Source organism: Patiria miniata, unplaced genomic scaffold, assembly GCF_015706575.1.
Source record: "Patiria miniata isolate m_02_andy unplaced genomic scaffold, ASM1570657v1 HiC_scaffold_7, whole genome shotgun sequence".
Taxonomy (NCBI): Eukaryota; Metazoa; Echinodermata; class Asteroidea; order Valvatida; family Asterinidae; genus Patiria; species Patiria miniata.
The window spans coordinates 28,628,379-28,652,160 of record NW_024037074.1 but is presented as its reverse complement, the minus strand read 5'-3'; the positions used below and the strand labels follow the sequence as shown (position 1 = coordinate 28,652,160).

Below are 23,782 nucleotides of genomic sequence, written 5' to 3'. Positions count from 1 at the left end.
TTCCAAAAAGAGAAAGGGCAACCCAATGTAAAATGCCCATAGAAAGGTCGTGTGTAGGGGGGGGGGGGGGTCCAGGCGCACAAAGACAAATGGCGCGCGTACTTTTAGGCTCTATGGGTGCAACTCTGCATTGAAATTCCCGAACACTATATTGCTAAATGCCAAGATCACCGCGTTCACAGTGACCGCGATTTTGTGTAGCGCGCCTTCTTTTGAACGAAAATGCTTTTAACAAAATTTACGGGAGTGCCCAAGGCCTTACGGGTGCAACCATGCATTCAAAATACCATAGACATAAGTGCTAAATGTCCATGCTTCAAAATTCTTTTAAAAATACTCGAAACTCTCACAGGTATTTTAGCTGCACAGAAAAATGTTGATCAACATATAATCTTTCATTTTATTTTCAATTTTAGGTGGGTTGACCATTGACTCTTCGAGAAATTTTCACCCAAAGAATACAGCCCCTATTTTCCCCCCAAACCGCGAAGGTAGCCATCTTGAAAAACGTTCCCACCACAACATGTCAAAAATAGCGCCAGAGGTTATTGTTTATATCTCTTAAATTCCCAAATCGTATGGCTCGGCGGATGGATTGAGGTCTATATACCGGTGTGCACCCTTACACACTGCATCATTTGTTTTCGATGCAGTGTTTTCGTCATCGGTTCCCATCGATTTCAATGTTGTGAGTGCTACATATTACGACCAATTACCGAACGAAATTTCAATTCAATGCAATGTTTTGGTCTTGACTTATCTTCTCTACAATGAATGTTTTTATTTTTGTGCATTTAAAATTGACTCGAGTTTGGATTTTTTATGGAATATAATACACTGTATATTTGTGATCATACTTCATTTTTCTTCAACGCTTCCAGTCCATTTTCACTTTTGTTGTTTCATATATCACGACCAATCATCAGACGACATTTCAATTCAATGCAATGTGTTTTTCTGTAGATGTTCTTCTTCACAACGAGTGTTTATTTTTGTATTTAATTAAAGCCGACTTCAGTTGGACAGATCTCCGCGTTCACTGTGACCGCAATTTGAGTAGCGCGCCCTCTTTGGAAGAAAATGCTGTTGGCAAAATGCGATTTGCCAAAGAGCCCAAACCCTTACTGGTGCAACCCTGCATTAAACGTCCCATAGACACTAGTGCTAAATGCCCATACTTCAAAATTCTTTTAAAAATACTAAAAACCTTCACAGGTATTGTAGCAGCACATACAAATGATGATCAACATGTGATCTTTCATTTTATTTTAATTTTTTGATGGGTTGACCTTTGACTTTTCGAGAAATTCTCACCCAAAGAAGACTACCCCATTTTCCCCAAAGCGGAAAGGTAGCCATCTTGTAAAAACGATCTTTCCACAACATGGCAAAATAGCGCCACTTTCGAGCCCAATTGCATCCAAAATGCTCAGAATTGGAAGCCCCAAGTCCGGGCCAGAGATTCATTGCCATATCTCTTCAATTCCTCAATGTATGGCTCTCAAAACTCTCTAATATAGAATATTTTGCGGGTATAACTTTTATTCATGAGCTCGGCGGGTGGATTGAGGCCTATTTACCGGTGTGCACCTTTCTTGATGAATTTGTTATTATTTTGCCCGCCGATACAAGTTCGGGAGGGGACCAAATTTGAGGGTTTTTTTAAGTGGCGGTGCGGCGGTCGGTGGTGGTTGGGAGCGGTGGGGGGGGGGAGAGTTTTATTTCGGGGGTGCTGTGGGGTGGATGGGTTGGTGCGGGGGGGGGGGGGCTATACATCTCGACCCTTCCCTGGTCCTGATAGAGTCATCAATTAAATATCAAAACACCCACCTCGATGGTTTGTTCTGCAGTTGAAGATCAGGTCCAACAAGAGATCACAAGGAGTTCAGTGTAGGCTGAAAAACATACCAACGGAAACCGGTAATGTTTATACTTGAGTAAGGAATAACATAATTTTATGATCGATTCTGAATTGATTGTATTTTTGTTTCCTTTTCGATAAATCAATATTCGAAATCATGAACATTTACTCATTGATAAATAATGCTATCGTGATTAAAATTATAATGGAGGCTTTCCTGGCCAAAGACGTCCAGAGAAAGCAACCTGTGTTAATATCGCATTGTTCAAATTCTCGTTTATTCTCTGACTCAGTGAAATCAGCATTCAATGTAATCAAAGTAAAAGGTTTTCATCAAAACCTTTATTGAAATTCATCTTTCAAGAATTATGTGAGTCTTACAGCAGTACACTTTTATTTCAAATAGCTTTTTCCGTCCAACTTCACACCATGCTCATTCAACAATGCAAAACTTTCTTTCAAATTCTTCGTACTCGCGTGAAAAGCATGAACAAACTTATAAATGCATTACATTTTTGAGCTTTCGATGTCACTCCAGCTTGGGCATTCAATTTGATCACAGGACTGTTCTAGATTATGTGAAAGCAGCATCATTAATGTTCAATGCAATTGGGTAGTTGCATTAACAAGATGTTGTGTTATAGTGTTAAAACAGATGAAAATGGCAGGACTTTTGAGAAAGCCGTATCAAGGAATTTACAGCCATTTATAATGCCAGTGAAGGAAATATGCATATGAAAACTTGCAAAGTTTCAAACTGATACATGTAGATAAATAAATTTGGAACACTCACCCATTCAATACTGTGTACAAATATAGTTTATTGTTCAAATTCGCCTATAGGCCTACTCGGTGCAAAATGGAAAGTAAACAAATGAAAATGTAGAAAACAGTTCGACCACAAGCTGCTGTGAAACATTTAAACGAAATCGTAAATGCTCTAACTGCGACCTAATGAAATGAACATGCTATGGCTTTAGCACTTTACAATTGTAAAAGTTCTGATATGCATTTTTCCTTCCCTGACATATATAATTTTCTAAGAAATATGCGGACAGCAGAGCTAAAAAGGGCCGAATAATTTCTACAAACAACAACTGTATGTATCAGTTCTACAAATGAATCATGCTCGATAAAGCAATTTGAACTTGATGAAAATTGTGTGCATCATCATGATCCGGTACGTTTGTATTTGCGCCCTCTAGCTCATTCCAACCAGTGACACTTTTAACCAGCAACGCTTGAAAGTAACTTAATGATCAAATCGGAATGTCGCACCTATGAACTAGCAGATTGACACGGTTTAACAAGTTCAAAGGTACTGAGAATATCCACTGATTAATAACACAAATGAGACAGGCATGTTTGCGTTGTCAGGATTTCCTGATACGTTCTTCCGTGACCAATTTCCACAGCGTTAAATTAGTTTGAGTGATTGCCGGGAAAACATGTGAGTGCATCGCACAGGGATTTTATGTTTGAACATTAAAGTGATACAATAAACAGGGGAAACCAGCAAGAAACAAATAGGGAGTTATTGATCATAATGATTTTATGGATAAAAAAGGGTCGAGCTTCCGCAAGATTTTTTTTCTTTTAACAAAAATGTAAACAAAAAGGAGAAATATTAATTCGTCTTGAATATTGAAAGCGCGTGAATTTCAATAACAGCATGGAACTTGATGTAGCCATATACATTCTTCAAACAAAAATACAGCCTGATTCGCATAGAAAACAGTCGCACGTGAATAGCCATGTTTATTGACAATAAACACTTCCATGAATCTATGGTGTGCTATTTCTAGCGACAAAAATCAAAATTTGTTTTTCAGGAACTAGAGAAACCACCAGGCAGTTTGGACAATTTTGTTTTCAAAAGTGCAGAATGAAAGCAGTGGCGGAAATATGGTCAGACAGGAATTCCGTTTTCCGAACATTAATGGCACTAAGTTTGACTGAACTGCCTCAGAACCTTAAGTAAAGAAAGAAAAAAATAATTCATCAATTTAATTCAATTATGAGGTTTTTTTTCCAATTTGATAAATAGTCATTCGAAACCAGGAACAATTATTCACTAATAAGAACAACGGTCAAACGATTTTATTTGTAGTTTCTTGATCGGAATACGTCCAGAAAAAGCAACATGTATTAATCTCGCTTTGTGAAATTTCTCGGGAAACTGAATGTTCCCTGAGATCAGCATTAAATTTATTCAAACACTTTCATTACACTTTTTTTTCCTTCAATTTCATTATACCCAAAATATCTTATGTATATTTAAGCCATTAGTAAGTTGTTGAAATGTTTTTGAAAGCATAATTGTGTGAATTTTAAAACAGCAAATTCTTCATTCAAATAGCCTTTTGTTTCGACCAATTTTACACCTTGCTTATTCAGTGATGAACACTTTCTTTCAAATTGGCATAACAACGGGCAATCAGTTTCAAACCAAGTTGATTTTGGCGAACAATAAAAATATTTAAGGAAATTTTCATTATACGCCTTAAAAAGTGGGCAATTGAAATTGACGTTACCTTTGCAGTGAATTATTGTGCTTTGGATTTCAGTCCCGCTCGGGAATTCAACTTCATGCATACGTTTGCCAAAGTAACACATGTTCAATGATATTGGGAGGTTTAGCAAGATCAGTGGCGGATCCCGTGGTGTGGAGGGGGCGCCCTCCCCCCAGCAGTGACCGAAGTTTTATCAAATCAGGTCACATTTCACTTGAAAGAGCCCTTCCACCCCCTTTCCCCGGCACAACATCCACCCCAGGCAGGAAACTCTCTGGATTTGCCCTTGAAGATACTGTGTGATAGTGTTGAAACAAAGTATAACATGACAGGCCTTTCGATGAAGGAATGTAGAAAAAAAAAACATGCATATCAGAACTTAACAATGCTAACCCTAAAAGGGCCGGGTTATTTTGACCATTTTTAAGCCGGGGTGGGGGGGGGGGGGGCAAATTCCGCCCCCTCCTAAGATATCGGCCATTGAGTGACAGTACATTTATAGAGCAACTTATCATGAACACACCCAAGAAATTTCATGATTAAAGGTCAAAGGGCTTTGGAATTATGGCTAATTAATTATTCATATGTACGAATGGTAATTCTGCTCTGTGTAAACTACGTATATGAGAAAATTATTTTTTCTCGGCGCGTATTAAAAAATGCGCAAGGCTCGAGGGTAACAAGTCATAACAGCTTGGGTCGCGAAAATAATAAAGAATTTCAAGGCTATCGCTGAAAAAAGTTAAGCGGGGGGGGGGGGTGGGGAGAATTTCGGCTCCCGGCCCTTTTAGGGTTAAGTGGCTAGATGATAGAATGAATGAAGTTTTGAGCACTCGCCCAAAATAAGGCCTACTGCAAAAAAAAAAAAAAAGACTTGTTTCATATGATAAATCATCTTTCGAAAACGGGAAAAATGATACTAATTAATAATGGACAAATTATTATTTGACGGGTATTGTCCTGGTCGAATTCGTCCAGAAATAGCAACATGTTTTAATGTGGCTGTATGTAATTTCTCGGGAAAGTAAATGTTGCCTGAAATTAGCATTCAATGTATTCAAACGCTCTCATTAAAACCTTTATTCAAATTCGTTTTACAAATAAAAAATGTCTGCATTTTATCGGAGGTACTAGTAGCCTAAGTCAATTATTATGTGAGTTTTAAAACAGCAAATTCTTCATTCAAATAATTTTTTTTCCGTCCAATTTCACACATTGCTCGTTCAATAATGCAACACTTTCCTTCAAATTTGCATAAAACGGGCAAACATTTTCACACCCAGTTGAATTCAGCGAACGATCAAAATATTTAAGGGTGTCTTCAATATACGCGTAAAAAAAGGGAGGCAATTGACGTTACTTTGCATTGAAATCACATGTGCTTTGGATTTCAGACCAGCTCGGGAATTCAACTTCTTGCATACGTTTAAAAAATGTTACACATTTTCAAGAAAATCGGGCAGTGTAGCAAGATCAGTGGCGGATCCAGGGTGCGGAGGGGCGCCCTCTCCGCCGGCACTGACCGAAGCACACCCCCCCCCCACCATCCCTTTAATATTTTGCAGCATTTTCCCGATTGATTTTTTTTTGTTTTGCCCCCACTCCCATTTAATTAGCAACAGTATGATTTCACGCCTGTCTTCTTATTTCACCCCTTTTTTCTCCTGTTTTTTTGCATGTCCGGGGGCAGCAAGCGCCCAATGCCCCCCCCCCCCCCCTCGCAACGCCCATGAAAGCTGATTCTTCAAACTTGGAAGTCGGACAGCTAAGCAGAATGTCCGAATAATTTGTACAAACATCAACTCTTAACAGGATTTCGAGAAATGAATCCAGCCAGATAAAGCAATTTGAACTTGTGTTTAATAATGATCCGGTCTGTTTGCATTTGCGCCCTCTAGTCTCTTCTAACCAGTGACACTTTTATCGTGCAATGCTTGAAAGTATGAACGTCCAGGCCTATATAGTGATCAAACCCGAATGACGCATTGTGATCTAGTGAAATGACAGTTTAAAGACAAAGTGCAAAAGGTATTGAGATTATCCCAGTTTTCAATAACACAGCATAGGACAGGATGTTTGAGAAGTCCCGATTTCCTTTATACGTTCTTCCGTGGCCAACTTCCACATTACCTTTTATCCTGAATTGGTTAGAATGATTGCCGGAAAAAAAAATGAGCGGATCGCATCGGGATTATAAGTCTGATACAATAAATAGGGAAAACTAGCACAGAAAAACAATTCGTGATTGGTCATACTGATATTATGGGTCGAGTGTCAGCTTTCGCAAGATTTCTTTCTTTGAACACGAAAAGGTTTAAATTTATCATCTGACAGAATTGTGAAAGTGCAATAACAATAAAGACCTTGATGTAATACACTCTTCAAAAAGCTACAGCCAGGTATGACTGGAAAACCGGCGAATCTGAATGGCAATCAAAAATATAAAACTTCCATGAATTTATAGTGGTTTTTTTTCACTATTCAGTATTGAGGGCAATTAAAATGCGTCGAGGGTGCACTATGTAAGTAGGAGCTGAAATATTGTCAGACAGGAATCTCGAACAAATAAAAACAAATCGTGACTATATACATGTATTTGCTCTTAGCTATATTATTGCCTGATTTTGGCCTCACAAAATGTTGGTCTGAATCCGCATCAACTTTTCAGACTAGAGCTTATTCAGCTGTAGTCTATGCATCATAATACCTGGTTATGATTCAAGCACCAATATCGCCTGATAAGTTATCGAATAACCGTATGGAAATGGAATCATAAGGGTTGCAAATATTTACAGCGCACTGTTTTGGCTATAAGCACATTGTGTCAATATCATATATCACAAAAGATCAATCCCAAAGTTTGCAGAATTATCGTAAAAGACTGTTTCAAACACTCACCGTGCAATTCTTGTTCGATCTTGCAAACAGTTCTCTCGGGTTGACGTCTGAACGTGGACAGGAGCTGCGGTCGTTGTGAGGAGTGAGCCGGGAGCTTGTGACTTATATATTGACGTCGATTTCCCGAGCAGTGACTGAGGAACTTCCGAGCCCGTTTGTGATTGGCCCCTTGTGCGCTGTCAATCATATGTCACCGACTCGCTTCATATTGATGAGAGGGATATGATGTCAATGTTACATTGCCACGTATTAAATCCAGAAACTTGTATCACCGACACTGAAATAGCCGCATCTAATTGGTGGAATGATGGTGGAATGTCGGTGACACATTCAAACACGTGAATTGTGATTGGCACCTGTCAATTACAGACCACTCACTTGTGGTCACCGACTTGTTGGGTGACTAACTATGATTGGTGGATAGAATAATGACGTACACCGGCCATACGTGATTCAATCAGTGTTTGCTTTGCGCTTCGTGTTATTTAATGGAGCCACGCATTTGGTGGCTAGTATTTTGTAGTCAGGTTATGCAGTCTACATTTTTGATAGAAAAACGAAGGTGAAATAAATATACGTAAATATAGTGTGTGCATAATATTTGGTCCATGTACAGTTGCCGCCCTCTAACGGTAAAAGTATACTTGTTTTGCGCATGCCAGCCGTTCCCAAAGGCAAATAATTATAACCATTCATCTATTCCCACCTACGGTTAAACGCGCGCTCGGACAAACCGACTTATCGGCATGCAGTCGACCTTGCGCATGCAGAACCCCCTGTCTGCTTATTGAACACAACCTGAATACCAAAACCAAACACAGAAATATGCCAACCCGTATCTTGACCCTTGCCCATCCAACACCCAATCCCGTAACCCACCCAACTGTTTGGATCCAACCGTATACAACAGACCTCTTTCTTCAACAAAACCCCAACCTTCAATAGCCGAAGCACGAATTCCCCTTAGGAACCCCGGGCCTGCCCCCCATCGTCCCAGTGGCGTATCACGGTCATATTTATTGTTTGAATGTTCGAACATCCGTGGTGAAATGTAGACACAATTTTTCACCGGACATTTTGGCCTCCGTAAAATCAAAAAGCGGCCGGGGGGGGGGGGGTTAGGCTGGTACCATCTGTCGATGGGGGCGCTGTTTACAACCGACAATTATGAACACTATAACCGACAATAAAATGGTGCTTTTCAGGGCGATACAGGCGTACTATTAAAACATTTAGGCATCCGAAACGGTATATCACACGAAAAAGGGCGCCACTTTTTTTTTCAAAGGGCATTGAACAAAGAAGGCACTCTTTACAAATTATTGGGTGGTAAGCGGTGGTGAAATAAGGGCATTTGAATGGAAAAGGGCACTCTTTTCAAAATATTGGGGGCGGGAGTAAATCATCCCCCCCCCCCACCACCGCTGCCTACGCCTATGCATCTCTTTACCTCCTGACCACCCCGGGCAGCCTACGGCGGATCCCCAATACCCCAAATTTACGGTAAGGCGGCTTCGAGATGGGGGGGGGGCGTTTATGTAATGCCAGGGTTCTGTTGTTCTTCTTTTCATTAATATTTCCATCAAGAGGAAGAGGATGAGTAAGTCGATTTTACAACAGTCGTGTCGTCTATTGTATTCTTGTAAAATAATCGATTTTTTCCCAATTGATGTGGCCGCTTTAATGTGCTTAAAAGATGTATCAAATCCGCCCTGCTGGTAGACAGCGGCATAGCCAGGTGGGGTGGGGTGGTGTAAGGGACTTGGGCTTACACGCGCCAGTAGAACATAATGTCCCGCAGTCCCCCCCCCCCCGGAAAATAATTTATTCCCATAAATGACCATGCGGTTATAAGGTATAACAGAATTTGCCCCCCCCCCTTCCCTCCCACTGGAATAACATCTTGCACCTCCACCAGTCCCCCATGGTGGGAACTCTGGCTTCACTGCTGCTGGTAGACCGGTTCGGGTTTCCTATATTATCGAGTCTTAAACGGAGGTGGAGACCCATGCATTTTACACCGCAGGAAACGAATAAATGTCAGGCCACAAATGAAATAAATAAATAAAAACTAAACATTTCTAAAGTACCAGGTAATGAAGCCTATTTCACGAACAGAAGACTGAACGTGGGTCGGCGTCTCATTCAGAAGTGAATACCTTTGTAGCCCTAAAACAATCTATTCCTCCTGGCAAAACTCCAGGGGAAAAAAATGGGGCTGAAATAAACTAAATATTCACTACGTTTACGTGTTTTGGGTTGATTTCCCAGGTCGATTTCATTTAAGTTTCTTTACTTCTTGTCCTCTAAAGTGAGAAGGGGCCGTTTTGTTGTCTCAAATCATGACGACAAGCGCCGCCTAATTTTCTCCTTTGTAGTGGACTTTTTTATTTGAGCTTTCAATTTGTAAGCAATAAAGCAAAAAAGACATGGTTCATTTTTTTGTATAAGCTTTCAAAAATGATGGGGTGGGATTGATAATCCATCACGATATTTGTTTTGCACGTTACCGTCCTTAATTTAGTAATCAGCTCAGTTGAAAATTTACATCAAAAAAATCGCTTGTATAATTATGTGTGTGATGTATTCCTATCGATCGATGTACCAAAGCTACAGTGCGAACAAAAACAAACCATTCAATGCACACTATTCTACATTTTTGACCATTTTAGGTGCAGCATCGTTTATCTAAATATTTATGCTACTTTCAGAAGGCACATGTTGACTTTGCTATATTTTTTTTTAAATACTGCTAAGATCAAATTATCAAAGAGGTCTTTAAAAATATACAGCAAAAATGCTTCAATGCAGTGCAAATTTGAGCTATTTATAAAACTGTTATTTTGTTCACATTGCAAAATGTTAAACTAAAGGAATTTTTGTCACGTACTTGTCGTATGTCCATGCATTTATGATACGCTCTGTGAGAGACACTAACTACACGTTCCATGAGTTACAGTGTGTATTAATATGGCGGCGCCCATGCCATAATCGTGTTTTCTGATTGTGAAAATTGGGTGCACTAAAAACAGAGTCGGAAATAGCCAAATATCTCTACAAAGTGACATCAGATCATGAACCACTCCAAAAACTATTAATATAGCAACAATACACTTCAAACACGAAGCGTGTTCGAGCTTGAACTAAACTCTAATTAAAAAAAAGTGTATGTATTCAGTTTTTCAGAAACAAAGCATTTTATATTACAAAGGGATACACTTTGATACAGGCCGTGGTTGGTAATATGAAAAAGGTACGTAACGTCACCCATTTATATACAATACATTCGCTTCTGCGGTGCAATTCAAATTAATACACTTTTCAGCAAGAAACAAAATCGTTCCGAGGTTTAAATAATGACTCGGGGCGAGTCTCCACCCACCTAAGAATAATCCAACCGGTGCAGAAATATGTACGTTTCAAAATCGTCATCACTTATTATGCATGTTCACATAACAAAGTGAACAACATATTTTCTTAAATATTTTATTTGTTCACATTGTTATTAAAACTCTATTAACAATATTTCATGCCACAGTGGACAAAAATATAATTGTTGTCAAACATTTTAAAGCACACTTGTTTAATATTTCTCAATGCTGTTTTACGAAAAGCTAAATTAAAAGCACTCAAAATTGTAAATCTATTGCCTATACGGATCTGTGCGGTGCAAATGTAAACAAATACATTATTTATTCACACATGCATTTGTTAGTTCCCGATTAGATTATTGGAACAGCTTATTTGCTTTTTTCTTATTTTTGGTTCATACGTTTACCAGCTTAAGAAACTGCACATATTTAGAATGCTGCTGCCTGACTGATTATCCCTACTACTGGGGCATCCATACTTCAGGAACTACATTGGCTCCCGGTTATAAATACGGTAAGGGTTGAATTCAAGATCCTTTGTTAGTTTTCAGACCGTGGAGTTGAGATCAGTTCATGAGTGTTACATTCGCACTAAACGTTGTGATGAAGTTAAGTTCAACCATCTGAAAGTTCGTCCAAAGTCTAGCAAGGCATCCAAGGATCGAGCTTATACCATGTATGCATCGGCGGAATAGACTTTCAGCTTAATTGAGAAAGATTTATGAATTTGGAATTTTTCAATCACGGCTGAAAATTGTTCCTTAAAAAAATGGGAGTATTATTGTTATCTTATTTTGAAAGATTTTTTTTTTTTCAAGTAGTGTTGATGTTTTGTAAACTGTTTTGATATATCAATGCTAAACGTGTTATTTAAAATTAATCATTTTATCATTATTGTTAATGGTACCCTTAGAAGACATTTTGTTTATTATTATTACATTGAACATTATTTCTGTTAAATCATTGGTTATTGTTTCGGCCAAATAAAAACCCGCTCATTTGGTTGGGGGGGGGGGGGGCAGCACTGCTCTTGTATATTTATGCGTGGTGATTATTTATTAATTAATTAACTGACTCCGGATAAAGGAGGAAGCCACTGAATGAGGTGTAGTGCTCGGTGCTATGACTCCGCGCCCTACCGTACATGGTAACATACACCGTATCTCCACGCTGCAGAACCAGCACTGCGCTTCCAGACAACTGACCTCGTTGATTTGATTCACCATAGGTGGTGATCACCTTGTAGTTGTTTTTAACAAGATGGATGACAAGTTGACCGCTGTTACTATGCTTAAGAACAGAAAACGTAAATACGTAGGTGCCCGGCACACCACAAGTGAACGTACCGGTTTCGAGATCAAAACTGGTACCTGGTAGAAGCGTCACGGTCTGCTGGAAGGGCAAATGGGTGACGGAACTTGTAGATTCATCCGAGTCGCTCGTCCTGACCACGGTGAATGCTACCCGCTGGTTTAAATCGTCTGGTGTCTCCCCTGGCTCACCCTTCTGACCTTTGACACCAGTTTCCCCAGTTCCTCCAACAAAACCAGGTAGCCCTCTCGGACCTATCTTGCCGGGCAGACCAATCCCATCATCACCTTTAGACCCAGTGTTCCCAGGAGCTCCCCGCTCACCCATAGGTCCAATAGGGCCATTCTCACCTTGCTGACCTGCATCGCCCTTTGACCCCGGCTGACCGTACGGCCCCATCGGTCCTGCTGGCCCAGGCAGACCTGGTATTCCGGGTATTGCAGCAGGTCCCTGGCAGCACTGCTGACACACCTGAGATGCAGGACCATCGCCATCCGAGGGAACCGGCCCAGTAACGGAAGCTCGGAGCTTGACAGAGTTACCCAGAAGGAGGGCGATTGACAGAATGGTGGCCACGCAGATCTTCATCTGAAAGGAAAACAATACAGGGCCTAAAATTACAACCAAAATCACTACATAAAATGAAGAACTTGTATACGAGACATAATTTGGAGGAATCATTATTCAGAGAATGTGTCGGCATTGGCCTATCCGAGAGCAAGGGGATAACATGTAAATAAAAAGGTGGGTTCTTTCTAAATCTGTTGCCATGGCAACTACGGGCAATCCACACTTGTTAGTATTATTGTTTTGCCTGCCGATAAAAGTTTGGAAAGGAGACCGAATTACATTATTTTTCTTATGTGACGGCACGCCCTTTCCACGGTCATGATAGAATCAATTAAACATCATCACACCTACTTCGATGGTTCGGTCTTGAAGTCTTGAAAATCAGGTCCAAGAAGAGATCAAAATGAGTTCACTGTAAAAATAATAAACAAAGAAAAGTGGTAACGTTTATGCTTGAGTAAAGAAAGAAATACTTTAATCATTGATTTTAATACTATTTTGAGGTTTTTTCACTTTGATCAATAATCATTCGAAACCAGGAACAATTATTCAGAAATAAAAACAATGGTCAAAGATTATTTGCATTTTCGTGACCGAATACGCCCAGAAAAAGCAACATGTTTTAATGACGCTTTGTGACATTTTTCTCTGGAACCTGAATGCTCCCTGAAATCAACATTAAACTGATTCAAACGCTTTCATGAAAGCCTTTATTCAAATCCATTAAACAATTTATTCAAATTCATCATACAAAAAAAATCTGTGTATTTTTGAGGCACTAGTAAGTCATTGAATCATTTTTGAAAGCATAATTATCTGAGTTTTTAAAACAGCATATTCTTCATTTAAATATGTTTTTCCGGTCCAATTTCACACCTTGCCCATTCAATGTGTAAACACTTTCTTTCAAATTCGCATACAAACGCGCAAGCATTCTCAAACCCAGTTGAATTTAGCGAACGATCAAAATATTTAAGGGTATCTCCACTATGCACATAAAAAGTAGGCAATTGACGTATTTGTATTGAGTTTATTTTGCTTTAGATTCAGTCCAGCTCGGGAATTTAACTTCATGCTTACGATCACAAAAGCATTCATGTTTAATAAAATTCGGCAGTTTAGCCAGATCAGTGGCGGCTCTAGGGGAGCGGAGAGGGCGCCCTCCCCCGGCAGTGACCGAATATTTATCAAAAAAGGCAAATTTTGATTGAGAGAGCACTTCCACACTTAACCTTTCTCCCGGCTCAAACTTCGCCAGGCAATAAACTCTCTGGGTCCGCCCTTGAAAATATTATGTGGCAGTGTTAAAACAAATGATAAAATGACATGACTTTTGATAAAATTTCATGAAGCAATTTACACACTTTTGTTTTAATTGTCAGGGAAGGAAACATGACAGGAACATTGTTAGGTGGCTAGATTGTAGAAAGAATGACATTTTGAGCACTCGCCCAAAATGAGGTCTATTGCGCAAATAAAATATACCTTTTTTTCATATTTAGACCATATTAACCAGTTTGTTAATTGTTGTAATCACTCTGTGGAAATAAAAAGATAATTAAAAGGATACTCAAAATCAATCAAATTTTCTTTTGTTATCGCTAACACGATCAACGGTTAATGCAGTCTTCAATCTGTTTCTATAGTTTGCATGCATATCTCTCTTTTAGTTCTTTTAGTTCTCTTATTATTTGGGTTTTGTTTTACGAAACTGATTGTATGTACGTAAACATGAAAGAAAAAATCTCGTGCGTGTTTCGTCATTAACCAATATGAAGAACCGGGTAAAATTAGGACAAGAAATCTGCTTTTTTTTAAGGGAAGATGCAAAATCTAAATTGACGCTCGAATAATTTGCGCAAACCTCAACTCTTAACACGATTTCTACAAATGTTTCCAGCCATGGGCGTCGCCAGGATTTTTTTTGTGTAGAGGAGGACAAAGCACATTTTCCCCCCGAATATCAAAATATTTTCCCGATTGATAATTTTTTGAGGGTGTCCAGGGACATTTGCACCCCAACCAATTAAATTAACAACAATATGATCGCACCTCTTTATTCTTTTTCTTTTTATCCCTTTTTTCTCCTGGTTTTTTGTTTGTTTCGTTTGCTTGTCCGGGGGAAATTTAAACATGAATAATCGATTTGAGGCCATAACTTTGGCTTCAAATAATTTATCCCAGCTGGACATTGAGGCTGGTCAGGTAGGGGTCAAAAGGTGGCCCTCCATGTTTGACCGCTAGACAAAATGTTTTATTACCTTGGCTTGTCAAACTGAAGGGCGGTTTGACTATATATACCCTGGTTTTACGAGCAAAGTTCATGATTGCTTGAGCAGCCAAAGGGTGAAGTTATACCCATTTTATTTCGTTAGCATAGAATTTCTAATTTTTTTATTTTCCGGCTTTCATGAGCTTAGTTCTGCGTTCGTGATTTTTAATTATGCCTCGCACTAAGTCCAAGCAACAAGCTGTCTCTGGGCCGGCGGATGGAGCGAAACGGTCTCGGGGACGGCCCCGATCGTCCTCCCAACCATCACTGCCGGTCGCCGGTGGAAGTGCGACTGCGAGTTCCGGCGAGATGGACGCGGCAGCCCCGGCTGGCACCGCGGTTCCCTTGGCTACAGGCGGTCAGGGGAGTATCAACGAGGTGAGTTGGTTGCCGCTCCATCAGTCAGTCGGCCCGGAGGAAGCTCGTCCAATGCGGAGTTGGGTAAGTCCATTGTGACCATATCTTCCCCATTTCCATCCCTGTCTGTAAGTTCGGCCCCGATCACTTCTTCAATTGCATCGTCCTCTTTTGCTAATGATGTCACTTTAACTAGTGTGTGTGATGATCTTGGGTCTAGAGTGCCACACAATTTGCAGGAAAAATTTTGGAAAGGGGAGTTTGTTGAGTTTGGCGCACTTTTGAAGTCCCACCGTGGTTCGGGTGCTGATAATTCTTTGGATGATACTGTTTTTTGATCGGGTCCATTGAGTCGCCGGCTTGGCAGATTCGTCCTCATAAGCAGGCTCCTAGATTTTTGTCAATCGAACAGTGGACATCTGCCTTTCTAGTTTTTGCATCGTTATTTGGTACGACACCCTACGCTTGCCCGCCATTTGCTAAATTATGCGGATACCATCCGCTCTGCTGCTTTCCGACATGCTGGCTATGGCTGGCGGGATTATGATGTGCAGTTTTGATTGCGGCAAGCGCGTTTGCCATCTCGTTCCTGGGCCAGCATAGATGCTGAACTGTGGCTTGCTCTTCTCGGTGCGCCGGCTGTTAGTCAGCCGCATAATGTTCGTCCCTTCCAGCAACGTGACCGTACCGGTCTCGGGTTTGGTTTCGGCCCAAGACGTGCAACCTCCCTTCCCACCAGTAAACTCACATGCAATGATTTTAACAGGGGATACTGTGTCCGCGCCACTTGCCGTTTCGCACACCGTTGCTCCTCCTGCCAGGCGGGCGGCCACCCAGCAATTCGTTGTAGGGGAAACCAAGCAATTCGCGCCACAGCACGCCCCGCGGCAGCTGGCGCAAACCCCAGTAAAGCTAAGTAAGATGCTGCCATTTTTACGCACCTTCACGAATCGGCAAGATGCAGCTTTGTTGGCTGACGGTTTCTCACAGGGTTTTAGGCTTGGCTATTCAGGGCCTAGGGCAAGCTTCTCTGCTCGTAATTCATTGTCAGCTCGCAAAAAAAAAAAAAAAAAAAAAAAAAACCCACAATATTACAATCTAAAATTGATCGCGAAGTTGAACTGGGTCGTTTGAGTCTGAGCCTTTTCCTCATTTACGTTGTTCACCCGTAGGTCTTGTTCCAAAACAGACTCCTGGGGAGTTTCGATTAATTCATAATCTGTCTTCTCCAGTTGGAAATTCAGTAAATGACTTTTTTGACACAAGTTTTGATGACGCCATAACCATGCTACCTAACTTTGATCAGGGTGCTTAGCTTCTGGCCAAATCGGATATAAAAATCTGCATTTCGTTTGCTCCCCATTCACCCTGACGATTTTGAGTGGTTAGGTTTTTCTCACGACGGCATGATCTTTTATGATAAGTGTATGCCTATGGGTTGTTCTATATCATGTGTTTCCTTCGGGCGTTTTAGTACGTTCCTTGAATATTGTACTCGTATATGGTAGCACAATTGCCACGTTTTCTGAATTTTCTTGATGATTTCTTGTTTATGGGACCAAGCACATCTCCCGAGTGCGCACGTTCCCTCAAGGCTTTTCAAGTAGTTTGTGATCAGTTTGGGGTCCCGTTAGCAGATGATAAAACTGAGGGTCCCACCACTTACCTAACGTTTCTGGGGCTCGAAATTGATACACTAGCCCAACAGGTACGAATCCCACCTGACAAACTGGTTGCAATCAACCACAAGCTTTGCAGTTCGCTAAGCAAGAAAAAACGTACCCTACATGATATCCAATCATTACTGGGCAGTTTGGATTTCCTTTGTAGGGCTGTATTGCCGGGTAGGGCTTTTCTTCGCCGGTTACATGATTTAACTAATTAAAGCCTCATCATAGAATTCGTATTTCGCATGGTGCTCGGGCTGATTTGCAGGTTTGGCAGCAGTTTTTGCTGCATTTTAATGGCACGGTTTTCTTTCCAGCGTCAGTTTGGCTCAATAACGACCATTTACACCTGTACACCGATGCGTCTGCAGTGATTGGGTTTGGGGCTTTTTTGGATGGGAGTTGGACTCATGGTAAATGGCCCGAGTTTATCGAATCGAGACGTTTTTTTGAAAGCATTTCTCGAGTCAGTGTTTCCCATCACTCTTGCATTACTGTTGTGGGGTGAGCATTTGCGCATCAAGCGAGTGATTTTTTGGTGTGATAACCATGCAGGCTGTAGTTAGTATCATCAATAGACATACGTCTAAGTGCCCGTTAATTATGCAACTGGTGCGTACATTGGTGGTTCATTGTTTGACATGTAATGTTCAGTTCAATTCTCGCCATGTGCCGGGCCTTGCTAATGGCGTTGCTGACGCTCTTTCCCGTTTCCAGATGACACGTTTTCGTCATCTCGCCCCCAATGCAGACTGCGATATGACTCCCTTGCCTGCCAACCTGTGGAGCAGTTACAGTTAGAAGTTCAAGGTCTTTTGCAAGACTCACTTGCACCCCGTACGCATTCATTATTTAAGCGAGCTTGGAGTCTTTTTCGATGGTTTAGCGATTTTCACAATTTTGATTCCGAGCGATGTCCGTCTTTACAACAATTGGTGCAGTTCATTGCATTTTTGTCTGTTTCTGGCTTACCGCCGTTATATTAGGATCCCACCAAATTGGTTTAATTAATGTCATGTGCAGCAGATTTAATCAATTTGGTACATTAAATTTTTTGTTTTGTTTTTTGTTTTCTAACCTACATGAGATTACCCGGGCAAGCCAACAGTCAGGATTGTCGTTGATTCGTTTGTGACCAGGGCATCTCGTGTGGCGAACGTTTCTCCCTGGGGGATGAGATCAAACAGCTGGCCCACATCCACTGGATGGGTCGACGGGGATTGCAGTTTCACCAATTCAATGAACTAATAACTGAGGCGTGGCACAACGCCACACAGATGCCGGACTTCATCATCTTGCACGTTGGGTCAAATGACCTCGGCCTTGTTCACAAGCAGTTGCTGACTTTTATGGCCCGTCAATGCCTTGTTGCCGTCCGCGAGATGTTCCCCCATGCGGTGATTTTCTTCTCAGAGCTCCTGCCACGATTAGTTTACCCCACTGCCTTGAAGCAGAGCGCCGTTGAGAGGTCCCGGCGGTCCATCAATCGCGGTATCTATGCCCTTTTCCGGAACACTCCCGGAGGGGTCATTTGGCATCCTGAAATACAGTGGTCCCGTTCTGAGTTGTTTGTTGCCGATGGATCCACTTGACAGATGAGGGATACACATTCCTTATTGCCAATTTTTATAATTCCCTTTTTGGTTATTGTTAAAGTATTATTTAACGATTCTAACTGAGGCTCTTTGGCGGCGGTCATGATGGAAGTCCCAACATGTCCGTTTGGCGGGATTTGCATTCCAAGACCCCCAATAGGCCTCAGGTGCTTACCATAAAATCAATACTTCATTTGCTGCAGGGCATGGATGGGATAAACACTTCCTAAATCCGGTGGTGGTTACTGTACACATTTTGAGCGCCAAACTTATGAAGGGGGTCAATTACAATTTGTACAAGGAATGCGACTTGATTAATATTGCTAATTGCATTAAACGAGAACAGTCTTGTTTAACAATAATATGCAGAGTTGTAATGACTCGAGTCAATGACTCGACTCGAGTCCGACTCGAGTCACATTTTTTGGCGACTCGACTCGACTCGAGTCCCGACGGGTAAATGACTCGACTCGACTCGAGTCACTGCGAGCAAATGACTCGACTCGACTCGAGTCCCTCATCAGAATGACTCGACTCGACTCGAGGAAGGCTAATAAGACTCGAGTCCCAAAATAAAAGCAAAACTTAATTGCGAAAAATATTTGCAATGACTTACGCTGCGCCGTTCGCGTTGCCAGTTTTTGTTCACGTCACGTTAATGTTCGCGAATAATGTACGTTTATATACAGCGGCAGTCTGTTTCCTTCCTCCATAATGAAACAACAAACATACACCGTGTCGCGGACTCCCACCTTGTGGTTCTATAGCATGTAATGCTAAACCCGGAACCAGACTTAAAACGCATTTCTCAATCCGTGGTTTCATCATTGGTTTCAGGCGATTTTGAAGTTCTTGGTGGAACGCTGGCTAAATTCATGTCCCGATTTCACAAAAAAAAAATGGATACGGACGGGCCCACCTTTAAATAATCAGAAACAGTTTTGTATAAGGCAACTAGGTTTTAACATTGTCAGCGATCAGCGAACAACAAAATCTAGACCCGAAGCCAAACCAGTTATAAGACCGAAGTTTCACATCTTCTTATCTGTGACGTGAGCTAGCAATGGAAACTGTTGGTTGGGTACCATACAGCATACTTTATGTCTTTGGATTTCCGTAATAGACTGGTGCCTCGTATTCTTTCTCTCTTGTGTTTGTTGCTTTTTATTGTAATTTAGTGTTCAAATATTTGTGACTCGAATTGACTCGAACTAAATACTTGACTCGACTCGACTCGACTCGACCACATTCTGTGACTCGACTCGACTCGACTCGACCTTGTTGACCTAATGACTCGACTCGACTCGAGTCACTTCTTTAAAATGACTCGACTCGACTCGAGTCACAAAAATCAGTGACTCGTTACAACTCTGATAATATGATATGTACTTGCACTGAAGTTTTGTCAATGAATTGAGCTGTTTCGCGAGCCAGCTTCGGCCGGAAACAAAATATGCTGCAAATATTATGCTGAAAAGTTTCGCGAGTTAGCATCGACCGGAAATAAATTATTGCAAATGGTATGCTGAAAAGTTTCGCGAGTTAGCATCGACCGGAAACAACCTATTGCAATTATATGCCGTTATGTTTCCAGTTTTGGACGGAAACAAAATATGCTGCAAATATTATGCTGAAAAGTTTCGCGAGTTAGCATCGACCGGAAACAAATTATTGCAAATGGTATGCTGAAAAGTTTCGCGAGTTAGCATCGACCGGAAACAACATATTGCAATTATATGCCGTGATGTTTCCAGTTTTGGATGGAAACAAAATATTGCAAATATTGTGCTGAAAGTTTCGCGAGTTAGCATCGACCGGAAACAAAGTATTGCAAATGGTATGCTGAAAAGTTTCGCGAGTTAGCATCGACCGGAAACTACATTTTGCAATTATATGCCGTGATGTTTCAAGCTTTGGACGGAAACAAAATATTGCAAATATTGTGCTGAAAAGTTTCGCGAGTTAGCTTCGACCGGAAACAAGTCATTGCACATATAAATATGTTTAAGTTCATATATGTTTACCTTATGATAATTGCAGTTTCGCGAGTTAGCATCGACCGGAAACTTTAGACTTTGCCGAATTTAATTGTGAGAATAAAAGGCTGCTCAAGCCACGATGAACATAGAATGGTGAGTTGACTGCCTCTGTTTTGTGTCCAACTTTTTGATCATGCGGGGATAAAATGTATGTGATCATGATCCGATTTGTTCGCATCAGCGCCCTTAAGTCTATTCTGACAATTGACACTTTTATCCTGCAACGCTTGAAAGTAACGCTTAGACCTATCGTTGCAGACCAGTAATACATTTCAATAGACCCCAATAAAAGTGTTATGTCCCGACTTCAGGAATTCAGGTAATAACTCTCTGAGGACTGTTCAAGACGTACATCAAATTAAAGATTATTTCATCATCCTTCATTTTCTGTTAAATTTTCTGGGGTTAAATCATCTAGGTGATCAAAGATGATCACCCCTAAAAGCAGGCCTGAAGCCAATCGCCATTTTGAAAATAGACGCCTACGCTCCACTGCAAAATAGAGGCATTTCAGGGCCGAATCATTATCCACATTTCACAGAAATACGAGCTCGCAGTCCTCTGCACGGCTTCAAACCTATTTTTTTTAAATCAAGTTCACGGCCTTCAAAATGCTCTAATTCTGAAGAATTTGAGGGCATGCAGTTCGTGATTTTGCCGGCGAAGGCAATTTCGGACTGATTTGCTGGCCTGCACCCATAAGCAGAAAAGGTTTTAAAACACAGTTTAAAAAATACATTACATTACGCAAAAGGTATTGAGATTATCCCAATTTTCAATAACACAACATAGGACAGGATGTTTCAGGTGTCACGATTTCCTTTAAACGTTTTTCCGTGGCCAACTTCCGCATAACCTTTTATCCTGTATTAGCTAGAGTGATTTCCGGGGGGGGGGGAGGTGAGCGCATCGCATCGGCATGTCAGGTTTGACAATAAACAGGGAAAACTAGCGAGAAAATAAAGGAGGTGATTGATCATAGTGATATTATGGGCGGTCGAGCTTTCGCAAGATTTCTTTCGTTAAACACCATAAGGTTTAAATTTATCATCTGACAAAATTGTGAAAGTGCATGAACTTCAATAATAAGGAACTTGATGTAATACACTCTTGAAAAAGCTACAGCCATGTTTGACTGGAAAACTGGCGAACCTGAATGGCAATAAAAATTATAAAACTTCCAGGAATTTATAGTGTTTTTTTTTCACAATTCAGTATTTAAGGCAATTAAAATGCGTCGAGAGTGCACTTTGTAAGTAGGAGCTGAAATATTGTCAGACAGGAATCCCAAAATAAAAAAAAATCGTGACTATATACATGTATTTGCTCTTAGCTATATTATTGCCTGATTTTGGCCTCAAAAAATGTTGGTCCGAATCCGCATCAACTGTTCAGACTAGAGCTAATTCAGTGGTATTCTATGCAACATAGTACCTGGTTATGATTCAAGCACCAATATCGCATGATAAGTTTTCGAATAACCGTATGGGAATGAAATCATCATGGTCGGAAATATTTGCAGCGCACTGTTTTGGCTATACTGAGCACATTTGTGTCAATATCATATATATAAAAAAAATCAATCCAAAAGTTAGCAGAATTATCGTAAAGATTGTTTCAAACACTCACCGTGCAATTCTTGTTCGATCTTGCAAACAGTTCTCTCGGGTTGTCGTCTGAACGTGAGCATGAGCTGCGGTCGTTGTGAGGAGAGAGCCGGCAGCTTGTGACTTAAATATTGACGTCGATTTCCCGAGCAGTGACTGAGGAACTGGCATGCCCGGTTTGTGATTGGCCCCTGCGCGCTGTCAATCACACATCACTGACTCGCTTCATATTTGTGAGACGGAAATGATGCCAATTTTACATTGCCACACGTTAAACCCGAAGCTTTCATCACCGACACTCAAATAGACGCATCTAATTGGTGGAAAGATCGTATGAATGTCGGTGACACATTCAAATATATGGATTGTGATTGGCACCTGTCAATCACAGACCACTCAGTTGTGGTCACCGACTTGTTGGGTGACTAACTCTGATTGGTGGATAGAATAATGACGTACACCGGTCTTAAGTGATTTAATCAGTGTTTGTTTTGCGCTTCGTGATTTTAATAGAACCACGTATTTGGTGGCAAGTATATATCTTGAAGTCAGGTTATGCAGTCTATATTTATGATAGAAAAATGAAGATGACATGAATTTAGCTTGAAAAAAAAAAAAAACTAAGATCGTGAATATACTGTGTGTGCATAATATCCGGTTCATGTACAGTTGCCGCCCTCTAACGGTGAAAATATACTTATTTTGCGCATCCCAGCCGATCCCAAAGCTAACTTTATTATAATCATTGGTCTACCCCCATTCACACGCACGCTCGGACAGACCACCTTCTCGGCATGCAATCGACCTTGCACCTTCAAAACCCCCTCTCTGCTTATTGAACACAACCTGTATACTAAAACCAAACACAGAAATATGCCAACCCTAATCTTGACCCTTGCCCAACCAACACCCAATCCCAAACTCACCAAACTGTTTGGATCCAACCGTATACAACAGATCTCTTTACTCAACAAAACCCCAACCTTCAAAAGCCCAATTACGAATCCCCCTAGGAACCCCGGGCCTGCCCCCATCGTCCCAGTGGCCTATCACGGTCATATTTATAATTATTGTTTGAATGTTCGAACATCCGTGGTGAAAAGTAGACACATTTTTTCGCCGGACATTCGGCCTCCGTAAAATCAAAAAGCGGCCGGGGGGGGGGGGGGGGGGGGGGGGGGGGAGGGTTGTGGTTAGGCTGGTACCATCTGTCGATGGGGGCGCTGTTTACAACCAACAATTATGAACACTATAACCGACAATAAAATGGTGCATTTCAGGGCGATACAGGCGTGCTATTAAAACAAAGCGGCATCCGAAACGGTATAGCACACACAAAAGGGCGCCACCTTGTTTTTTTAAAAGGCACTAAACAAATCAAAGAGGGCACTCTTTACAAATTATTGGGTGGTAAGCGCTGGGGAAATAAGGGCATTTGAATGGAAAATAGCACTCTTTACAAAATATTGGGGGGCGGGAGTAAATCAACCTCCCCCCCCCCCCCCCCACCGCTGCCTAAGCTTATGCATCCCTTTACCTCCTGACCACCCCGGGCAGCCTACGGTGGATCCCATATACCCCACATTTACGGTAAGGCGGCTTCGAGATGGGGGGGGGGGCGTTTATTTAATGCCAGGGTGCTGTTGTTCTCCTTTTCATTAATAATTCCATCAAGAGGAAGTGGATGAGTAAGTCGATTTTACAACAGTTGTGTCGTCTGT

At 41.2% G+C, this 23,782-nt stretch overlaps 1 protein-coding gene across 1 annotated transcript; it reads right to left on the bottom strand.

Annotated features, from left to right (window-relative positions):
• Nucleotides 1-11,705: 11,705 nt before the first annotated feature.
• On the bottom strand, nucleotides 11,706-22,141 carry LOC119745085 (collagen alpha-1(X) chain-like). The gene is made up of 2 exons (XM_038221307.1): nucleotides 22,084-22,141; nucleotides 11,706-12,542 (listed from the first exon to the last, which is right to left on the bottom strand). The coding sequence occupies exon 2, from the start codon at nucleotides 12,540-12,542 to the stop codon at nucleotides 11,706-11,708; it is 837 nt and encodes a 278-aa protein (XP_038077235.1). The 5' UTR covers nucleotides 22,084-22,141.
• Nucleotides 22,142-23,782: the final 1,641 nt, after the last annotated feature.

What these genes read in the sequence shown, in the direction of transcription:
- LOC119745085 (XM_038221307.1), bottom strand. Translation starts at nt 12,542, where the DNA reads ATGAAGATCTGCGTGGCCACCATTCTGTCAATCGCCCTCCTTCTGGGT.